The sequence below is a fragment of the Sciurus vulgaris genome (assembly GCF_902686455.1).
Source record: "Sciurus vulgaris genome assembly, chromosome: 15".
Classification (NCBI taxonomy): domain Eukaryota; kingdom Metazoa; phylum Chordata; class Mammalia; order Rodentia; family Sciuridae; genus Sciurus; species Sciurus vulgaris.
Window position 1 is genome coordinate 13237160 of NC_136476.1, and position 16056 is coordinate 13253215.

General features: G+C 38.4%; 1 protein-coding gene across 1 annotated transcript in view; it reads right to left on the reverse strand.

The window, feature by feature from the left end:
• Positions 1-4528: 4528 nt before the first annotated feature.
• RORB (RAR related orphan receptor B) overlaps positions 4529-16056 on the reverse strand; it is a 183529-nt gene continuing 172001 nt past the window's right edge. Inside the window, exon 10 of the mRNA XM_079112100.1 lies at positions 4529-7861. Coding sequence (XP_078968226.1) covers positions 7706-7861 — 156 coding nt within the window. The 3' untranslated portion in view covers positions 4529-7705. The remainder of the gene's footprint in view (positions 7862-16056) is intronic.

Genomic DNA, 16056 nt, shown 5'->3' on the forward strand with positions numbered 1-16056 from the left:
TGCTTTCATTTTAATTGTGAAGTATTTGGGTGGAATGAAGTCTGGATCTTTTCTCAATGAACACTTCAACTCAGGCCAGGTCCATGAGGACTAGAGAATTTCCAGAAAATAAATGACAAATTGTTTACTGGAAAAAGAATAACTGTAGGTAAGAATCCATGGGATCATGTTTATAAAAATAAATCCATCTATCCTTTTCAGCCCCTCTTTTTTCCCTGGGAGTTAAGAAGACCACTAGGCAAGACTTCTTTCTTTTTCTTCTTTTAATTTTGTTCAGCATTAAAGGAGGGAACTTCATAAACATTGATTGTCATTTACAGAAAACATTCAGAAATCATGTGTGCATTATCCGGGAATGCTAACAGTATTCAACTAATAATTTACAGGACATAAAATAAGGACAAAACCTATTACATTCTAAAGTAATATAAAACTCTTTTTTAATTGTTAGGGAGTGCTGTTTTAATCTAGTATATTTATAATTAAAAAAACTCAATGCTTACTTCCTAAATGACTCAGGCTGCAGTTTTACTCACATACACAGAAATTAGGGTTTATATATTAAACAAGGAGAGAGAGAGAAGAAAATTGTAGATTTAAAAACTATATATGTCACTGGGTTTAAGTGTAGTTTGCCTTTTGCCTCTAGAGGCTGATAAGAATACATGGTGATGATGTAATTAAGCTCCAGAAAAATCAATGGTTGACTATAGGAGGCATTATTCTTTTAAAAAGATATAATTATTATGCATTTCAGAGTGAATACTTTTATTTTACAACTCATGGCAATGCAACTTTTGTACATTGCCAAGAGTGGTGTGCATGCTAATGAGATGCAAACTGTACCCCTTCCACACTGCCCTCCAGGTGCAGTGGTGGTTAGTGGGAACAGCCTAGCCCCAGACAGACCATGGTGTCAATCACGGAAGGACATGGAGTCCCTCTGCACTTTACAAGTGTAGGCTGGAGCTCAGGTGAAAACATTAAATCTCTGAACATTGGAAGTAAATGAAAATCATTTCTCTCAATCCTAAAAGCAAGGAAGCATTGGCAGGGATTTAAAAAATATTGGAAAGTCTCATTTAAATCTAAATATCTTTTTTTATTATAAATTGATCCTCATAAAATACTAGCCTTTTAAAGTCATATTTTGGATGCAGGAAAAGCATCAGTTTCATCAGACCTGCTCCTGCCTGTGTTTCTATACTCATGACACCTTGGATTTTTCTCCCTCTCAGTCTCTCCCCAACCCTCCCCCAGGTTCTTTACAGCATTTATTTGGTGAAGGTCAGTTATGGCTTCAGCGAATGAGTGGTCTGACCTCAGATTATTAATAAGAAATAAACGCGTACAAAAATATTTTGCTCATCAGAAAGCAGTTTGTTTTCCTTAAGCTATTCCATGCAGAAAGGATTTGGACAAAGCCATTTGCTACAAGAAAAGATGACTTAATTCAGACAATGATTTTTTTTTTTTAACTTTTCTTTTCCATATCATGTAGTTCAGATAGAGTTTGCAGTTCTTAGGCCAATCTTCAATTTAAATTCTTTGGAGCAGATTTAATTGACAGCCTGTCCCTTTCTCAGTTGTATTACAAAAAGAAGCGTACACTTAACACTGATGACCCGTCAGGATGCTTAAACTGTTACAACCAGTTTCCATTAAAAAACTGAGAAGTACATGACACTCAGAAAGGAAGCAAGTACATATTTGCTCTTTGTTGTTTTCCCCCTCTAAAAAAAGTGTTACAAAGTCTTATGCTTAAACAGACATAGAAAAATCAGTGTATTCACTGTCTCCAGTTATTTACAGCAAAAATTAGAGACAGCATACATTGTATTAGACCTTCCACAAGCATATATTAAAAGTAATTACATTTGAAAAAATATTTTTATTTTTCCTCTACATTTCTACAATACATACTCAGTTTTCTGTGGGTGTAGTTTTCATTCTTGTGTGTGTGTTAATCAGATGAAGCAGACGGTACCGTGTCTGGATGTGGGATTTGTAGCTCTTCAGACATACCTCACCTGTGTCTACATATGGTAGTGATGGAGGCACGACAATGCTTACCATCAGCCACAGCCAGAAGAGAGTAATCGAACAAGAGATAACGTGCTGCTCAGTTCCTGAACTGGGTTTATTCAACTCCCAGTAACCCTTGTGCTTCACTTTTGGCCATGAGAATGATCACTGAGCAGCTTTCTCTGATCCACTGGAGGCTGCGCTTACTGTCATGCAGGAAGCAAAGGTGACCATGGTCAATTCAATTTAGAACAATTTCAACATCTCAGGAAAAAAGTGCACAGACAACCCCCACCTGCTGCATAGGAACCTGTGGTCCGCACTTGGGAATGTGGGGGACCACACTATCAATAATTACAGAATAAATTCTTCAGATACATACAATAGAGGGAAAGTAAGAACTTATTGCAGATGTTGAAGCCACACAGTGAATCACACATGTTGAGACTTGAAAACACAAAAGTCATGCTTTTGACTTTTAGAAAAAAAATGGTAAGAAAGCTAGCCCCCTGGCTATATGAGGATGGAAATTTGGGCAAGCAACTAGAAGTATCTTTGATTAGGCATTGTTAAGTTAAATTGTCCTCATTTTTAGACCAATATTTTGTTCAACTAACCTCTTACTATGTCCTTGAGTAGTGAGAGTTAAATATGGAAACCCAATTGAAGGGCAAAATCTCTCCTTCCTTTCCCTCAACATTAGTATTATTCTAATGTCAGCCTTGGATGAATCTGGCCTGATTTTCTACAGCTGAATAGGCCACTAGACTGTGATTCTGATTTAAACCAGAGGTTGTAGCTGGCAGTCTCTGGGGATTGTCTTCTGTTCCGAGATGTGTTTGTTTGGTCTACACTTTGCATCAACTGCCATTATTTACAACTCAAGAGATTTCACAAAATTTGGAAGCTCTAGCAATGCCAAACTTCAGCCTCATAGTGAATGTCCTATGTTAGGTGGGCTATTTCCTTGCTAGCTTGCTGCTGGACAACTTCTCTCATTTGTATTCACTCCTTGGTCCTTATAGGCATTTGAATTTATGCCTCTGCTTTAAATGGACATGGGCCTGAAACTTGCATCCCCCTACCCAAAGTTTTCAACTCTTTTCTGAAACAGCCCCATGGTTTCTCTCATTGGGCCTTTCCTTCTATTTGCTGTTTGTACTAGCAGTTGCAAACAGAACATCAAATAGCACTTCATCTAAAACAGATGGAGGGCTTTTCCCTCTTCTTTATAAAGAGACTTTGTGCAAAGTTTTACTCCAGATGCACACTCTAAAGTTATTGCTCTCCTATTGACTGGTGCTTCTGTCAGATTATAGACGTCCCTGCCTTAATTTACTATCTATTGTAGTAACTTCATTGGAAACAACAGTTAATGGAGAAAAAAATGAATCAGGAAGAAATGAGCTCTTCCACTTTCCAATAGCAGTAGAATTTTTTTCCTTGCTTCTTTAATAAGCAGAAACAAAGAACATGAAATGACACTGACATTATTTGCAGCTGACTGATGTTTTGTGGGGGAAAACTGTAACCTGTATTTATGCTGCCCTTGGGACATAAGAATGCTTTTGCATTCAAGTTGGGTATACATAACATGGTTGAGAGTGAGTGTGCATTGGCTCTCCATCTGCCTGGTTCTGCACAGTTAGTTTGACTGCTGTGAAGTTGTGTTTTGAACATGGCAGCCACAAAGGAAATGTACTGATGTTTCTCTCACGTGTCTTGTTGACATCCAGAGTTCATTATAATTTAGGGTCACTTAGATTCTGCCAAAGACATCTAATTACCCAAGAGAACATTATATTCCTGTTTTTACCCACTCAGAGGTCCTTTAATTCAGAACCCTGAAGACAGTGTTAAGACAAAGGAACTCGAGAAAGATTGTTTTTATAGCACATCTCTTCCCTTAGCTTTTAGTCTTTGAGAATAAAAGAGCCAACAGAAAAAGAGCTGCAGCAATGACCCAAGTTGTCATGTGGGATGTCACAAAACAGATTTGGAACCCCTTTCTTCTCTCTCTTTCTCTTTTTGATACTGGGGATTGACCCAGGGGTGCTTAACCAATGAGCCACATCCTCAGCCCTTATTTTTTATTTTGAAGTTGCTTAGGGCCTCACTTGAAATCCTCCTTCCTCAGCCTCCTGAGCCACTGGGATCACAGGCATGCACCACTTGCCCGTTTCCTTTATTCTCCTTCCAAAATTTGCCCTTTATTCTATGGACACAGATACACTGGCAAGCGAATCCACACAGTTTTACTTTCCTTGTCAATTTCATCCAATGCCAGTTAGATTTCTCTCTTTTCCTTGATCAGGATTTGCATAGGAAGCTTGGATTTTCTGGGACATAAATATTCCTAAAAATGGAGCAGCTGATTATTTGACTCTTAGCAGATTTTAGGAAATGAATGTAAGTTGTCCTTATTCATCTGTCATGTTTAGGCAAGTCCAAATAATAAAGGCCCATTTAGTTTATGACATGAAGTCACTACACATTGGTCTGAAAGCCTTGTCAGAGACATTCTCTCACTGGCATATTTAATTTGAGCCATTTAAATTTCATTGTCATTTTCCTGTTTTTTTTTTCCCCTCCTTCTTGATGTATCTTTTTTTAAATTATTTTATTTTTTAAATGAAACATCCCTGAGCGGATACAGTGCAACATCTGCATCAAGCAGTGATTGTCATTTACGAAGCATGAAGTGAGGAATACAGAATATGGAGTCCTTCTTCCATTGCACACCTTATCAGGAGTGTGTTGTGAACATTTGTTAGTTCTCAGGGGGGAAGGGACAAAGTCCTGGGATTGTGTGTTGTAAAGAAAGTTGTTCTTACCAAATTTTCCAAAATACCTTGACATGTAGTCACAAGAGATGTTCAAAGAGCAGCTATTTAAGGCTTTGTTATTGTTGAAAACATGGCTTGATTCTCTTGTAAGGGGAAATATGGCAACTGTGGCCAAAACTGGAAATCTCTTCTCTCAACTGAAGTGGGCTGAGCTTGTACTGGTTGGTTTCCATTGTATTGTTCTGGTTCAGTTGCTAGCTCTGTTTCCTGTGTCCCCTAGCTTCAAAAGGTTCATGCCATCCCAATGAAATGCTTGCACTAGTGGAAATGACACAAAATCAAAACCAGTATCTCCCGAGACAAATGTGGGGAACAATCTTTTTCCTAAACCACCCATGGGACAAGGGAGGAAAAAATTCTCAGCTACTTCATCAATTGAGCCAATTTAAATCCTCTAAGGTAAACTGGAGGCAACAAATGATTCCCTTTGCAACAGAGCAGGAATTACAGGCTGCCAATGGGAAACACTAGGCCAACAGAACAATGAAAACAAAGTTTGACATAAGTTCAAAGCTCAAAGGGAAACACCAAGTAGACACATTAAGCATCGCCTATCACAAGCCAATCATAAAACATACATTGCATTTGGAAACGGCTTGGTTTAATTGAGTGCCTTCCATTACCCTGTTTTCCTAGCAATCAGTAAAGTAATCTTTCCATTAGAAGGAAATATGACTCTTGGAATTAATTCTTTATACAAAGAGCTAGCAGGAGTGACATTTACACCAAAAAGAATTGAGTCCCTGTAGCAGCATAATAAGCAGTCTACAGCTGTCTTCTTAGAACCAAAGGTAATTTGGTTCAATGTAGTTAAATTAATTGAATATAACAGTAGTTGAGAAAGAGATTCATTATTTTAAAGCCTTTTTGTTTTTCCCCATTGGTTTGGAATTCATCAATCATGAGGTGAGAAAAGTCTTCGTTTTATAAAAGGAAAAGACTGACACTGCTGTTTGGATCATCAATCAGGAGTTCTGAGGCATCTTGGAGATGGCTCTCGACCATGAACTTTAGGGGAACATAGGAGATGATGAAAAATAGTCAAGGTTGCCATGAACGGAAATTTACAAAGCAGGTGTGTGTGTGTGTTTGAGAGAGAGAGAGAGAGAGAGAGAGAGAGTGCACTATGTGTTTGACAAGGAGAAAAGGACAGATCTTTATGGACAAGCTGGCCGACACCTAAGGAGATCAGAATTTTCGTTGTCTTATATGTAAATTTCTCCCATAGTTTCTATTTTTAATTTGGCTCTGATAATGGACATGGACATGCCTCTAGAACATGGATAGAAGGAATATCTTGGAATTTATGCTTTTCTGATGCTTAATTTTACCTGAGAATAGGCGGAGAAATGAGAACTTGTACAAGAATGCCTAATTCTCTGATCCTGATGTCACCCTGGCATTCTTTAAGTTTAAGAGTTGCTAAAAATATAATCTAGGGTGGATGGATGATGTAATTTCAAACAGCACAGAAAGTAGTCTTGGCATTGGGTGGAGAGTTCCATAGAATAAATAAATATTTTTTAATCTGTCAAGTTTTTGTTATATTTTAATAATACAGTGTTTTTGAATTGAAGAAAATTAGAGGCCCCAGACTAGAAAGACAAAGAAAGTCCTACCTCCCATTTTATTGTTGTTTTTTCTAACAAACACATAAGGATAAATATCAAGAAATACTTATTTATCTTGTATGTTCTACTTCTGCCTCTTTGCCAAAAAATGATTAGAGAGAAAATGTTTAACCCAAATGGCATTGGGCCCTGGAATCTGATTTACTGTTTACTCTTATTTTTCTAGAGCAAATGGCTGGTGGTAATAATGCACAGACCATAATTTTTTGGTTGAAAACACTGAGCACCAAAGTCAAGTTTTTGTCACAACCAGAAATCCAAATCCTAAGAAAAACTGTTTTATATGTTTTGGTGGAAAATAGAAAATGTCTAATTGTTTGGTCAGAAAGCATCCCATGCCTTTCTACATTATCTGCAGCCCAATTCTTAAAACAGGAAAATGGCTCCAAATTCTCTGCCCCCCCCCGCCCCAATATGTACCACCTTGACAAGGCTTTGATGTCACTGATAGGAATAAGGGTTTTTGTATAGAGGTTGTGCATTACATAGACTTTTTTGTAGACTTATTTCTGAGATGGTACCAATCTGCTGTTGACTATAGATGAAAACTCTGGCTGAAAAAACAAAACCCTGATTGTCTAACATAAAAGTAACACATAACACAGAAGGTAAATAATATAAGAGAGTCTGACTGAACCTCCCTTGCTAGTAGGTATGGTATTTTAAGCCACAGTGCGTGTGCATGTATAAGTAATAGTCATATATAATATTCCACATATTATATAGTTATTACATACATGCACAGTACTTTCCAAGACAGCTACAAATTTACACATGCATCAACTATCTAAAAACATAGAAATAGATAAGCCTATTAAGTGGAATTTTCTTAAATTATATTTGAACAATCAACAGGAAAAGTAATCATGTAAAGTACTGCTCTGTTCTCGTATATATCTACAATAAAATTCTATAAACAGTTGTTTCCAAAACATACCCGAATAAAATTAAAAAAAAAAAAAAAGATAACACCCGGTGTCCTATATTTGTATATTTATGGTCATTTCAAAACAAACAAACAAAAGAGCCCCACTCAGGTGCATATTTACATTCTTCAAACTGTAGCGGTGAAAAATAATTCTATGAAGTGCAGGACATTCCTAATGTTGCAGTAGTGACATTTTTCGTAAGTCTTCATGAACACATTGCTTTCGTCTTAATGGTGGTGTACTCCATGACTGTGAGCCAGTTCTCTCGTCCCCTTCATTTGCAGACGGTGGCACAGTCAGGGTTAAAGAGCTCCTTGTATAATGGAGGAAACAGTGTATTCACTATGTCAGGATGAGATTGCTTAAATACCTGCAGCTTCTCCCCGTGCAAGTTGCAAACTGCCGTGATGGTTGGTATCTTGGCTATTAACTGCAAAATGGAGAGACAGGGAGGGAGACAAAGAGGGAAGCTCATTAGTGCTCTGTCTTCTCAGTCTTTCCTGGCCCCAGATGAAAGTAAATGGCTTTGGAAAAAGATGTTCAGAAAGAATGAAGGCTCACTTTCAGCTTCTCTTTAGAACAAAACAAAACTGCACCTCTTTCCCCATCTCCTAAGGAAAAATTAAGAGAAGAAAAGAAGCAAGGTCAAGCTTCCTGATTCATTGTTTTAAAATAAAGTATGTATGGGAAGTTAGTCGTCCGGTTTAGTAGTTAGCAGTGGTTGCTCTGCTGACAGGCTGCCTGAATGGAAATCTTGCTTCCAAAATAGCCTAATGATGGTGTGGCTGTGACATAATTCTGTCTCAGTTTTCACATTTGTAAAATGGGCTCACTCACAGTATTTACTTTTTTAAGTTGTTGGGTGGACTGAGTTAATTCTTGTGAAAGCATTAAGAACACTGTAGGGGCAGGATATAATTGTTAGCTAATACTATTATTATCCATCAACTCCCACAGATTTGTATGACATGAATATTAGATGTTTAGCTGTAGAAGGTGATATTGTTAGGTAAGTTTAACAAACTGTGTGAGGTAAAATCCATAATTTTCTGTATCACTGACTCTCCAACTCCCTAAACCTAGCTGTACCTCTCTAATTCCTTTCTACTATAAGGTGTAAAACAAAAACCTATGCCTAATCAAGAAAGATTGTGGGAGGTCACTGGCACCTAGCAACCTTATGAAGGTATTTAAAAATGAGTGGGGAATATTCATTTGAAATCGTTAGTGGTTGATGTTTAGGTCTCACGTAGGATGCAAGTTTTTGAATTAAAACACCCAAAGGACAAAGTTTTGTAACCATTAAGATCTACAGTTTGTTAAATGCTGGGTAGGTCTTAGGAGATGAACGATTCCAGCTTTTAACATACCTGCAACTTAGGACCATCTCGAATCTATCCTTTAGTGTCAAATTAGCTAAAACAAATGTCCTTGTGATCATATTACTGTGAGGAATAAGGTTATAAGTGTGATAGTCCATATAGCTGACTAAAGATACCCTTGACAATGATGATGATAAAATACAATTAAATAAAACCCCATCTTATTACCAATTAAGCTCATCGTACTCCCTATTGCATTAAATGACAAGAATCCATTTCAGTCTTTGAAGTAAAAGAGGAAATAGATAGTTACTTTGTGGTTTTTGAACATTAGAAAATTTCACCCTTTCGTTAATCTTCCTTTTAACAACTAATGTCTGTATAAGCATACTATGAGCTATTTAAAAATGGCATCAGGATTAAAGCTGTTCATACACTAAAAAGATCTAGAATATATAAAGATGTTTGGGGGATTCAAACTTTCCAGCCTAGCCATCTCCACTGCTGTTTAAAAAAGAAATACAAATGAAAAAATGTGGAATCTTTGTCAATAGAATGGATGTGAAACTTTTGATTGAGAATCAAGACTTTCCAACATTATGAATTAAATTTTTTCATTCATGATACTCCACAACGATTAATTGCATGTTTACTATGTGACAGGGCTTCAGCTAGACACCAGAATGCACAAAACAGTTATGGTTCTTGTTTGTAGTCTACTTGTGAAGACAGATGGGAATAAAGTTACCACCCTGTCAAACGCAGATGGAAAAACCATGGAGCGCTGTAGAACGGTGGCCCAGTGGCAGATAATAGGATGTCCTTCCTTCTTGTGGCATTCCCATGGAAAGCTGCCCTGAGAAAGTGACAGTGGATCTGAACCCAGGAGAAACAGTGAGAGCTAACTAGGTCCTGGGGAGGAGGTACATAATATGCCCCAGAATCACAGGCAAAGATGCTGTGGCACTTGGTGCACTGGTAGAAGTGAGGGCAGCTCAGGGTCACTGCAGCCGTGGGAGAGCATGTTTGGGGATAAAGACGGAGAGATGCACATGGCCAGATTATGAAAGTCCTCATGGTCACTTGTGGTCTTTGAAAGAGTTTTAAGTAAAACTAAAGATAATCAGAACCCCATTCTGCAAGACTCACATTGAGACCATGGCAGAAAACTGTACTTTCTGGAGTGTGAGGGTGTCCACTTAACTGGAGTCCCTTGGGAAATTATTCAAGCTCTCTTAACCAGCTGGCTCACCCAGAAGGAAACTACAACAATTTAGGAACACTTCCTGCACATTACAATTCTTCCTGAAATAGCTATTGAATGCAGAGAGGCTTTGAAAGCTTTCTATAATCATCTGCTGTTGAATTGATGTGCAGAGCTCCTGAAACTTCCAGATGCAACTTTATAATGACTGTCAATCTTCAGTGTGCCTAAGAATCACTGGGGTGCTTCCTAAAAAGGCAGATTGCTGGGACCTACTCCTCAGGGATTCAGTTTCAGTAAGTCTGGGTAGAACTCAGATTTCACGTTTGACACAAATATTCTCCACAAAACTGATGTCTCAGCCTGTGGAACAGACTTGGAGAAACACTGCTTCAGCTGTTCAAATCTTATAAATCTACAACTGGCTTTCAAAATTGAAAAGTAAACTCTGTATTGTATTTTAAACAGTCCTGTTAGCTGAGTGTCAACCTCCTTTTCAGACGCAGATGAGGACATTTTTATATCTAGAGAGAGAAGGTTGAGGGCTGGTGATATAGCTCAGTGGTAGAGCACTTACCTAACGTGTGAGGCCCTGGGTTCAATGCCCAGCACCAGTCCCACCCTCCCTCCCCCCCAACCAAAAAAAAGAGAGAGAGAGAGAGAGAGAGAGAGAAGGTTGCATTTGCTTACTTCTATTACATGGCAAGGGGCAAGTAAGGAATTTCTGGAGTTTTCCCTGTGACACACAAAGAGGAATAGTCTAGGATAAAGAAAATGGGCTTTTAAGTCAGACTGGTTTTGGACCCTAGTTCTGCCATTTACAGTTATGTGACCTTAGGTGAGTCCCTTAACCTATCAATTCTCTTATTGGTCAGATGCTGATTATAATATTACCTCCCTCAGGGACATTGAAGGATTTAATGAACCAACACACAAATTTTCCAGTGGTGCCTGGGACATAGAGGTGTCACACACAAGCAACTGCCATGCTTCCATTCCTACATAATCCTTCTTTCAAGGAGAGAAATCGTCAAGGCCATCTAATTCAGTCAAATAACACAGAGGGCAGGAACCCAACTTAGACCTAACCAACCTCTAAATATTGAATCTTTGAATATTGTGTTAGTGCATGGGGAAATCAGCTATTTACGTCTATTGAAATGAAAGAGCAAAGTCATATTGATTTTTCATTTTTTCATAGCAAAAAACAAGTTGCTCATTTTATTAATTGTGATTTATAAAGAAGAATCCTATGTACTATAATTCTTTAAGCATTTGTCTCCTCCTTTAGTGAAGGGAAGGTATGTGAAATTAAATGCATAAGAGGATGACTGAAATCCTTCTCCGATTGCTCTTTTTACTGGAAATACATAATGGTGTGTTTCACTTTTATTTATTTATTTATTTATATCACTTTTTTAAATTAAATTTTTCTTTTTTACAGACTGCACTTTGATTTATTGTACACCAATGGGGTACAACTTTGTGAATATTGGACTCTTATTTCTTTTTGCTAAAAGTTGGTGTCTTGAAACAATGATGAGATAATTTCCAAGCACATACCTGATGTTTCCATGTGGAACGTAACTACTGAGTTTCCTGGGGGCGGAGCGGGGGGAGTTGGTGTCTCAGAAGAGCTTAGTTCAGAACTAGTTCTGCCATTTTTTATGGGCATTGCATACAGTCCCTTTTTCTTATCTGTAGAATGGGTCAAATTGTCAAAGAGCACCTGGACAATTTCAGCAAAGAGCACCGGAAAAGCAAAAAGCTTCCTCAACCTCTATAGTCTCAGAAGAAGCTGGTGGAGAGACATCCAATCAGCTGTAGGTACAGAAGTGCTGATAGTGACATTCATCACTGCAGCATGAAGGGCCAGGAGGCCATGCAAAGGCAGTGGCAGCACTTGTCAGAGCCCAGAAGGGCCTGGTGGTGGAGACAGCAGGCAGTCACTTATTGCTCATTAATATTATGTACTGCAGCTGGGGGACCCCCATTTCAAAGGGAGCTCAGAGCAGCCTCAGCAGCAGTTAATGGCTCAACAACTTTTTAAACAGCTGGGGAGGTGATCCAGAAGCACTTGGAGATGGAGGGGGTAGTCAATTTCAAATCATCATGAAATTCCTTCATGTTTAAATAATCCCCATAGCAGAAGTAGACAGAGGGTCTATAAAAAGCCATTTTCACACTCATCTCTTTCTTATGACAAGCATTTCTTATAAGAAGGAAGCTTTAGCTTATACCTACAGGGGTCTACAAGAAGAAAAAGCGGCTGTTTGAGAAGAGATAATAATCCTATGCTTCTCTCCACAGTGTGGTTTCATGAGAAAACTCAAAATTTTATAACTGGCACATTTGATGTTGGAAAAATGGGACATGCAGAGGGTAAAACTAGTAATCTTGCTCATGTGGGTTTCCAGGCCATCAGGAAGCCAGGAAGCCAGCAATAGTTTGATCAAAGTGGAAGAAACTTCGAAAGCCCTGATAAAAACAGGGTACATGAAGTGAGGCTGAATACATCCATGTCGTCTGTCCATTCACATTTCTCTTTGTGATTTTTACTTGGCCAAACCTAGACATTAGGATTAGAATTATGATATTAAACTTGAGATGCCTTTCCAGGTCAACAGCCCTCTCTGCCCACCACTCCTACACCAACCTTGCCACCGGTGTTAGGGGCATGTTCTCTCTACCCTCAACGTTGTTGACTAAAGTGGAAGTGGACATGTGACTTAGCTAGGGCTGGAGCTGGGAATCAGACAGAGCCTGCAAGGTACTTTCTAAATGTAGCAGAGACTGCAAGTAACCTAAGGAGCTAAGAACTGGCTGGATTTCATCATGTGGACCCAAGAAAACTGGTATTCAGAGAGGCAGAACACTGAAGTAGATATTTAAAGTAGGAAAATATGTGAGATGAAGAATTCCAAAGGCTTCTCAATTCCTTATTTAGTGCCTTCTTGAATGGGGACTGAAATTTTGATTTTAGGTTCTTGGATAAATTCTCCATTATTTGTTATATTATTATTTTTTAAGCTAATTGGAATTGGTTCCTGTTACTTGTAACCAAAGAATCCCAATGAATGTATTAACTTGCAACTTGATGAGTGGGGAATAATACCAAAACCTCTCTTCTCATTTACAGACCTTTAATCTGATGGACAAGTCTTGGAATTTTGGGGTGTTGAGCGTAAAGTGTATGCTCGCAAACTGTAAACTGCTAAAATAGACTGAAGTAATCAAGCCTCTCACGGAGTTCTTCAAGGAAACTAGCGGGTATCATTCACCATTTTCTCCTTGCACCTGGCTTGTAGGTTCAAGTAGAAAACTATCCCAGGAGAGAGCTGGGTTTCTTGAGTATAGATTTGAAATTTTAAAATTTGGGAGTTCTTTTGAGTTGTTTTCTATAATTTTGCCTGTTCTTGCATTTTTTAAAATGTGTATTTACTGTGTGGCAAAAGCCTGAGGAAGGGTTTCTGGGGTGCCCCAGAAGTGGTTATGCAGGTAGGTTAATTTTGTTCACTGAGCTATGCACTAATGATTTAAGAACTTTTCAGTAGGTGTGTTATACTCTAAATGAACTATAGACTTTTTAACATATAAAACACTTTCCTGACTAATAGAAATAGGAATGGGGAGGTCAAGACAAGAAGTCACATCTGGGCAGCGACTCCTCAAGTTCTGATTAAACTGCACTAATTTCAGGAAGAAATTTTTGAACCAGAATCTTTAGTCCCACCTACTGGGAATTCTAATGTAACACCCAGTGCCTTGCAGGAAGAATAAGCGAACACTGGATTTAGGCCTAAACATTCCATTTTAATCACAGCGTGGTCTGTTTTGATCTCATGGAGAAAGCAATGAAAATCAATGCAAATGACCTTTTGCAGTTTTCAGTTTTCATGCTCTCTCAGTGTTTGCTCCACTGACTCTCTGAATAACAGGGTTATTTATTCTCATTCATATCATAAGAGCACTACTAGTGTGAGTGGTCAAGATGAGTCCTTTCAAGTAAAATTTCAAATGTTAACATGTAAATGGGGTTGTGGAAGCCTTCCAACCTTTAAGTTTTGAGTTAATAACTTGGTATTGTCATTCACTGAAAGACAAGCTTCCTTTGCATCTTGATGGAACAGTTTTGTTATCTTTAGGCTAGGATAGACTTAAAGAATTAAGAAGTTAGCGAACCTGTTGGCTGGTACCTTACCAGATTTACTTACTATAATTTTTTGGGATGGTGTAAGTTTCCAGATGCCTGAGCAGGAAGTGGCTCTTTCTTAGCCTCTCAGCTGCTCATGAATTAACTGTTCAGGTGCTGAAAATGGCCTATTGGGTTCAAATTCTGACTGTCACCCTTCCAAGCTGGTTAACTTTGGGCAAGATATATGGTTGATTGATTTTTTTTTTTTTAGATTCAACCAGCCAGTATTATCCATATTTCTAAATTATGCAAACATGCTTTGAGTATTTCTTTTCATTCATTAGTATAGTGTTGATTGAATTTTTAACTTTCTCTTTTTTAAAGTGAGGTAAGAAAACTGGTGTTTTAAAGTTAAATATCAGTATATTTAGAATCTATCAGTACAGTGTATGACACATGGTTAGTGCTCAATTACTTTAAATTATCACCACTGTTTTAATCAGTCATATGATTTCAATCATGCATTACTTTTCATTTTAATCATGGAGATTCTTTGTATGTTCCCTCTGGATCATGTGAATTTATGTCTCCTATATGTTCATATATTTTGCATATTTGAACTGCAATAAATATTTGTGGAGTAATTCAAATGGATGAAACTTAGAAATCTTTCCTATTTCCATGTGAGTCTTTCTTTGCAGTTTGAAAGCTGTGGCTAATTGAGGCTGTGTTCTCTAGAGAGTGTATCACCTGGAAGGTAAAGGCAGTGCTCTGGTCTCTTACCTAGATTAGAGAGTTTTGCTCAGACAGAGGGCCTCAAGAGGCTACATGTGAAGTAGGCAGAAGAGGTAAACTTCCCTCTTGTCTGAACTTCAGAGAGTCCAAATTAGTGATGCCCAACAGGAATATAATGTAGGCTCTAGATGTAATCTATAAATATCTAGTAGCCACATTAGAAAAAGTAAAAAGAAACAGGTAAAGTTAATTTTGTATTTTGTTTAACTTAATAACAAAATGTTATTTCAACATACAAACATAGAAAGTATGAATGAGACATTTTACATTGTAGGTCTTTGAAATCAGTGGAATATAGGCCTAGAGGCAGGAAGGAGATCTTTCAAAGCAAGTGTTCAAGATGGCTAAGTGTTCATGGCTAAGTGGGTCAAAAGCCCAGAAATAAAGGAAGGCCTCTCACTCACCTTTTGAGGTCTCCCTGGAAAGCAATGCATGTGTGCTGTATTGGGGGAAGTTGGACCATTTAGCCTGATCACTTCAATTCAAGTCGATCCCCTCTATGCCACAGTCCATATGTATTATTGTCTATTTGAAAAGTGGAGCTTTGCTGTGGTGCTGTGGGGAGCCAGGAGAAAGGTCTAGTGTTTTCTCTGGGGCTGTGCTATGAAAGGAGCAGCTGTCTCCTCAGTGGCCCACTTGGCAGTGGCCATGAACCAAGCAAAAGATCTAAGATGGAGTTGAACCTCAAAGGAGGAGATTTGTCCCCACCTGGTCCAATTCTTCTTGGCCACAGCTGATAACTGTAGATCCCTATTGCCTTCATTCTCTCTCTCTCTCTCTCTCTCTTCTCTCTCTCTCTCTCTCTCTTTCTGGAAATGATTGCATAAAAGGACATGGCTGACACATGCTCATATGCAGCAAGAGCTTAGGTAGACTAACTGGAAAAGAGAGGGTCTACCAGGGGACAGACAAGAACTTTCTGGCCAGTCAGGAATAGGAGGAAAGAGAGGATAGAGATTCTGACCTTCAGTATAATTACTATAGATACTTCCACATGCTGGAAGACTTAGAAAGGTTTATCAGGATACAACTGTGGTCCTAAAACCACTCAGAAGTAGGGAGAAGTATGGTGTGGCCCAGGATTCCTGGAAAGCTGGCATCTATATAACATGATGAGGCACAAGGATTTAGACAGGTTTTGAGATACGAGTGGAAGGCATGGAAGTGTG